General features: G+C 41.2%; 2 protein-coding genes across 2 annotated transcripts in view; one reads left to right on the forward strand and one right to left on the reverse strand.

Annotated features, from left to right (window-relative positions):
* Nucleotides 1-1,311: 1,311 nt before the first annotated feature.
* Nucleotides 1,312-2,797, reverse strand: map1lc3cl (microtubule-associated protein 1 light chain 3 gamma, like). The gene is made up of 4 exons (XM_014006174.1): nucleotides 2,634-2,797; nucleotides 2,301-2,356; nucleotides 2,109-2,215; nucleotides 1,312-2,031 (listed from the first exon to the last, which is right to left on the reverse strand). Exons 1-4 carry the CDS (start codon nucleotides 2,689-2,691, stop codon nucleotides 1,845-1,847), a joined length of 408 nt encoding a protein of 135 aa, XP_013861628.1. The 5' UTR covers nucleotides 2,692-2,797; the 3' UTR covers nucleotides 1,312-1,844.
* Nucleotides 2,798-4,612: 1,815 nt separating this feature from the next.
* The window catches only part of si:ch211-168f7.5 (mucin-17), an 18,847-nt gene continuing 16,587 nt past the window's right edge, over nucleotides 4,613-6,872 (forward strand). The window contains exon 1 of the mRNA XM_014006188.1: nucleotides 4,613-5,214. Within this exon, the coding sequence (XP_013861642.1) occupies nucleotides 4,960-5,214 (255 nt within the window). The 5' untranslated portion in view covers nucleotides 4,613-4,959. The remainder of the gene's footprint in view (nucleotides 5,215-6,872) is intronic.

Raw genomic sequence — 6,872 nt, forward strand, 5'->3', positions numbered from 1 at the left:
TGACTACAGCTGCACATATTTAGAAATTTAAGATCCATGCAGAGAGACTGATAATACAAGTGGTAACCAAAGAGCCCAGAAAAACTTTTAAAGAACTTAAAGGTGAACTTCAAGCTCAAGTAACATCAGGGTCAGATCACACCATCCATCACTATTTGAGCCAAACTGGACTTAATGGGAGACGACCAAAGAGAATTCTAAATCATAATAAGCCAGACTGGATGTTGACAAGACACAAAGCTTCTGGGACAATGTCCTATGGACAGATGGGACAAAATGGAACTTTTTGCAAGGCACAGATGGAAAACTGAAGCATATGAAGAAAAGAACACTGTCCCTACTGTGAAACATGGAGGAGGCTGCTTTGCTGCATCTGACACAGGGGGTTTTAATCTGTGCAGGGTACAATGAAATCTATAGCGAGACGTGTTGCCCAGTGTCAGAAAGCTAGGTCTCAGTTGCAGGTCATAGGTGCTGCAACAGGATAATGACCAAAAAACACCCAAGAATGGCTCAGAGGAAGACATTGGACTACTCTGAAGTGGTCTTCCATGAGCCCTGACCTAAATTCCATTGAGCATCTTTGTAAGGGGCTGAAACAAGTCTGGAAAAGGCAACCTTCAAACCTGCGACATGAAGAGCGGACAAAAATGCACCTGCTGAGAGGTGCAAAAGTCTCACTGACAGTTACAGGAATCGTTAGATTGCAGTGATAGATTCAAAAGTTTTGTGCAAGAAAATATTAAGTAAAGGGTACCATCATTTCTGTCCAGGTCTGTTTCATAAGTTTTATTTATTTTTTAAATTCTGCTGAAGCGTGTCTGAAAAGCAATGTCTGACTTTCTTTTGTTAATTTTTATAGATTATTTATTTATTTATTTATTATTACTTTTGTCAGAATATAGTTATTTCTGAGACCACTGTGGGTTTTTCTGTCATCAGATGAGGGGCACCAACAGTTTTGTCCATGTGCAGGTAGTGTTCTGCTTCTTTTAGCTTTAAGCTGGTGTTTTGCTTCTTTTGTGTTTAATAACTAATTTTCAGCTCCCACTTCTAATGTCAGCAGTTATTTAACTCTCAGATTTCAAGCTGATTTATTTTTCAGAAAATATTATTTCTTTTATTCTGTTGCATATTTTTTCTAACCCCCCCCCCCACAAACCTTTTAATTGGGTTGTAAAAACACAGCTGTAGTTTGACTTGATGAAGTTTATAGTGAGCTAACTTTGAGGAAATCTGTAAACAATATAAAGCAGTACGTAAAGTTAACACCTGTGTCAGCATGAGAGCAGAAATAAACCCGACACACGGTTCATGGTTCAAAATAAGAATTTATTTTTGTTACTTTGGACACAGAAACACAGAGCAGCAGAAATGGACCTTGATGTTTGATGATGAGTCTGTGGGACAAGTTCACATTCTTGGGGGGCAAAGATGAAGACGAGGAGGCGAGTGCTAAGAAGAAAACAAACTGAAAAAGGCAGCTGCTTTTTACCTGGTTTGTTGGAGCCACCTGATGGTTTAACAACTCTGATGTTACAGACATTCACATTTTTAACATTTTTAACCTGAAAACAGACAAAACATCACATTAAATAACTTTGTTTTATAGAGTCTGCATGAAGCAAAGTGAAACAGCTAAAAAAACGTCAAATAGTTCAACGCTCAGTTAAAAAAAAAAGCATTCAAATAACTGTCCACATTGAGTTCAGGTCAAGTTTCTTCTGAAATGAAAGTCAAACAGACGTCTCTTCTTGTCTGGATGTGTGAGCTGAAGGGTTGAGGCTTGATGAGGTAGGCAGTCTCATTTGGCTCAGTTTTTTTTTCCACCTCCCCCAGCCTCATCAACACGGCCCGGCTGCCAGCTGAGAGGCTCCGAACACCTCCTGCGAGGCGTAGGTGATGTACAAGAAGCCATCAGTGTCTCTGAAGCGAGAATAGATGTCCCCCATGCTGGAGGACATGCAGGACATGCTCCTCTCTGCCACCAGCAGGAACAGGGTCTGGGATGGGTCCAGTGCAATTTTGGTCCTGAGGGGAAAAGAAGAGAGGCAGATTGGAGGTGGGAGAAAACGAGGAGGAGGAGGAGGAAGGTCTGATGGGCCTACCTGAGCAGACAGAGGAACTGACCCAAAGTGAGCTCAAAGGGAACCAGAAACTTGGTTTTGTCCAGCAGAGGGAGAGTCCTTTCACGCATGTAACGTTCGACGATCACCTGAACACAACAAAACATGTCATAAACTGATCAATTTTTAAAAATTAAATCTATAAAAATAAAATTAAATATGTTAAAAACATACAGGTAACTTGTTGGGAAATTTAGACCGAATGCTGCACACCTCATCTTTTCTTGTTGCTAAACAAAAACAGGGGAAATAAAAAAAATTGTATTTATATAAATTTGAATCATTATTTTCAAAAAATGAATTAGATTTTTAAAAAACTGTGAGTGCAAGAATAAAATAGTTAAAAGGGCAAGTACAGAAAGCCCAATCTTTAAGCAGCATTTAGTTGCTTTCATAAATAACATTAGTGCTTTGATGCAAAAAAAATCTGTTTACTTTAACGATATAAAATAAGCTAAAATCTTAAAATTCAATAATATTTTTGAGAGTATAATCAGATGGTCTCACCAAGACATTTCCTCTGCTTGAAGGGCATCATCTCCATGGATTTCTCAAAAGGAGCCATAGTTTTAGCTTTTTAACTCAGATTGTGATGGAGGCGGTGAAGGCTGGAGGGGCTGACAGCTGAAGACCCCTGCCTCAGATGGAAGTAAGCGAACCCCACAGAAAGCTCAGACCTCTGGGGTCGTTTTATAGGTGCACAGCTGGGAGGAGTCGCTCCTCGTGGGCAGAGACCCTGAAGCCATCTCATCAGAGTCACACGCCTCTGCCGCCGAGCATTTTTCACGCCCACCTGCGACATCTGTGCTGCTGACACGACACGCGCAGATAATGAGTGTAATTAAGACGACTCAAGCAGAGAAGAGGCTCCCGAGGACCCAAACGCTCCAAAGATCTTAGTCTGAAAACCTTCTGTCAACAACCTGACCTTTGACCTCTCTGTCTAACAGCCCTACAGGCCACATGTCATCTGATGCTTTTAGCAATCATTAGAGACTCTTTGATGCTGCTGACAGCAAGTATTGTGTTACTTTTTCATGAAATAGTTTTTTTTTTCCTGAATGAGCTTCCACCTATTAAATTTACAATAAAATGTCACTTCAATCAAGCATGTAATCAGTAGTTTTATTGACTCTAAAACTAGACAATCATTTAAAGATGTGATTATTTGAGCAGTTTTAGGTGTTCAGTTGCAGGTAAAGAGCGCCCTCTGCTGGTGGAAAATGGCACCTTGAAGCTCCACACTGACTGCAAAATCTATTCACTTGATAAATATTTATTTTGTTGTGTACTTGGGAGTGATAGGAGTGCAGAAAAGTTGAATTCAGTCTCTTCCGGTGCTGCAAAGATATCTTCATATTCACACGTTCAGTTTTCTCTATTTTCTATTGCATTTTCTGAACTATTACATCACAGAATTTGTGACGGAACTGCCAAATAAGGCATGGACTTACAGACTACAATGTAGTCGTTTACTTTCCCCTCTGGGTTAGACTCGGGCTCCAGAATGTACATATAATTATTTAGTAAAACAGAAAAAGTAAAGTCTCTGCGCTGCTACATAGATGTAAACCTCTGTCTCAAGCTATGGATCACTCTAGAAGCTGGAGGGGATGGGGTGTGAAGTTGGATTTAAAGAAACAGCCTCAAAACGAGCTGCTTTTTGAGACATATATTTCATGCATGTATAACAGTTGCACTCTTGTTTAATAAACAAGAAGAGTACAAACTGTTTGAAAAATTAAAACGCTCTTACTTTAGAGAGCTGAAGTGAAAGTGCATACTTTTTTATTTAAATTTATTTCTTGCTCTTATAATGCACTCAAAGCAACACATTTTCTTTTAAGTTAAAAGAGTTTTTGGTGCGAGGCTGAGCATCATTGTTGGGCTGGACTGAAGTCGTTCGACTCGCGGGCCTTCAGTTGTCCATCCCTGATTTAGTACCTTCATTATGAATCCAGATAATAACACAAAGACAACAGTGTTACAGTCACATTATGTAAATCACCACTAAATCTTTACCTATCAGTGCATCAGAAAGCTTTAGTAAATGCTTAGGAGTGAAGAATTTCACATTTTTAAGAAGAACTTCAGTATTCAGTAAATGAAAGGGACATTATTTCTGGAGAAATGGTAAAACAGCATTAGTGTGTAGGAAGTTGCTAAAAAAATGTGAAGATTCTGCAAAGAACTGTCAAAAAATAGGCCTACTGGTATAATTTTAGGGTTCCTCTGCGGAAAAATTTGAATATTCCGCTGTCAGCTGCTGATATAAAAAAAAAATAACAAAAATTCCTTCCTGTAAAAATAAAACGGAACATTTTCGTTCCCAAAAAACTAACGCTGGACCAGATAATACTGTGAAAAATGTGTTGTCCAATCACCATGCAAGTTCTGAACAGAGGCCCCGCCCACTAGCTTCCAAAGCTCCGCCCCCCACGCCGCCTGCTCCCACATGTGTCTCATTCTGCTCATTGTCTCATTAGGGACGCAGCACAGAGTGCAGCTAACGGGAGGCTCCGACAGAATGATGGAGTTATTAAGAGGAGAAGCGGAGCATGTCGGGAAATGACGCCTTGGTTGAGAAGAACCGTGACTTCATGAGTTTTTTTTTTTTCGGTTTTCCGGTGGGTTTATTCATCCGGAGGCAGCGGTCAGCGGGGCTGCCTGAAGCTGCAGCCTGCATGGCACCGTCATCTTCCCCCGCGTTCATTTAACATGCTAACATCTCAGGTCCGGACGTGTGCGGCTCTGCCCGCAGCTGCTCACTAGCCCCGATCAGCCTCACCCTCACCCCGCAGCTCGGTAACCGAACCGCCGAGTGGCACCGAGGATGGCCGCCCGCCGCGGCTGCGTGAACTCGCTCTGGTCCGGCACCGAGCGCGTCCGCATCGGGGAGCGCCTCAAAGCCACGCTGGCCGGGGTGCTGGAGCTGGAGGTTCTCCGGCGGAGGCACCTGGAGATGGTGGGAACGGCTCTGGTGGACCGAGCCGACACGGAGGAAGAGGAAGAGGAGGAGGAGGAGGGCAGCGGGAGACGCACCTCCTCGGACGCGGAGCGCGGCTCTGCGACATCCCGCCGGCAACAGGTCAGTCAGTGCTGCTTGACATGACGAGGCTGTTAAACATGAATGGTGATCCGCCAACACGTCGTCCCTCTGAGGCTCAGTTGGCAGCTCTATCCGGAGCTCAGATGGTTCAGATGCTGCCAGAGGCCATCAGGCACCATCACATGGAGCACATGTCATTTAGACCAGGAGAACCGGACCAGCTTCATGCCTGAAGGCTATTCATCTGCCTGTGGCTCTAAATTGAGACCCCCCCACACACCAGAACCAGAACCCAGACTCTGCTGCTTTCCCCCATTAAACTGATCCTCTCTAAAGGTCACTTCAGCACTTTGTGGTAAGATGAGGCTCCAGCTCTGAGCAGTGACCTTTGGGTGTGTTTAAACACAAAAACCAGGTCCTGACTGGATATTTCATGGTGCTGAGAATGAGGAGAAAGTGGGCCAGTATGTGACCCGCTCCAGTCCTGGCTGAGACCCAGGTACTGAGGGTGTAAAGATAGAAGTGACTGCATTTCTGTTACTGTCCTGTACTTGTCACGTGTTGTCAAACTGAAGGCCTGCGGGCCACACGTGACCCCTGTAGCAGTTTTCTCCTCCTGTAAGGTTATATTTGAAATGCCTTAGAATGTGTGACAGAATCTCCAGGTTTTTATTTAAGAAAAATAAAAACTAATAAATATTAGTTAAGTGTTATTACTTTGAAGATAAAGACAGAATAACTGAGACCAGGCAAAGATGTCTGTTTTTATTGAAAGGTTTTTTTTTTACATGATTTAGTGGAAAGTGTTTGATGCTAATGAGTTCTGCCTTTAAACAATAATTGTTTTAAATTTTGTCTTTAGAACAGCATTATTGAACTACATGATTAACAGGACATATAAAAATATTTTAAATTAACATTGACCAAATTTGGCCCTTTTAAATCAAATTTTTTCATTTTGACCCCCCTGTGTGAATGAGGGTATTTTACCGCGGTTTTATATTACTGCTGGTTGCTTGAAACAAATTTTAATCCAAATCTTATTTAAAAAAATAAACAATAGAATGCGTAGTTGTAAATATTAGCTTTAGGAAACAATTTTATTTTCTAATTTTATCACATTTTTAATACATTTAGAACTTTTTTTTAAAGAAAACAAGACTTTTAGAACAAATCTTAATATTAAATATGAAATTGAGTGATTTCTCTTCCTGTGGATCGTACAAGAAGCATGGAGGTCATCTCTTTCCTGAACTCTTAAAAGGATTACAGAGATCTATCAGGTCAGGTCAGAAGATGTTTTTAAGCAAAAATGCAGTGGTGGGCACAGCTAACCATAAAGTTAGCTTTGTTAACGCTAAACGACTTAACGTGTAAAAAAAATTAGAGGACGCTAACACTTAACATCTAAACAAGTAAAAGATTAGTGTAAGTAACAGCTAAACAATTAAAAATGAACAGAAGCTAACTCTAAACAGCTAAACAAGTAAGAATTAGTGAAGCTAACACTAACAGCTAACCACTTAGACCAGTGGTTCCCAAACTTTTTATCTTCTGACCCACAAAACATCCATGGCAAAAACTTGTGACCCCAAATATCATTGGTCTGAGTACACGAACTTTGTTAATAACCCTAAAAACACAGGCTTTTTGACAATCTAAACAGCTTGTACACAAATATAAATACTTATTTATAC

The sequence above is a fragment of the Austrofundulus limnaeus genome, unplaced genomic scaffold, assembly GCF_001266775.1.
Source record: "Austrofundulus limnaeus strain Quisiro unplaced genomic scaffold, Austrofundulus_limnaeus-1.0 Scaffold1, whole genome shotgun sequence".
NCBI lineage: Eukaryota > Metazoa > Chordata > Actinopteri > Cyprinodontiformes > Rivulidae > Austrofundulus > Austrofundulus limnaeus.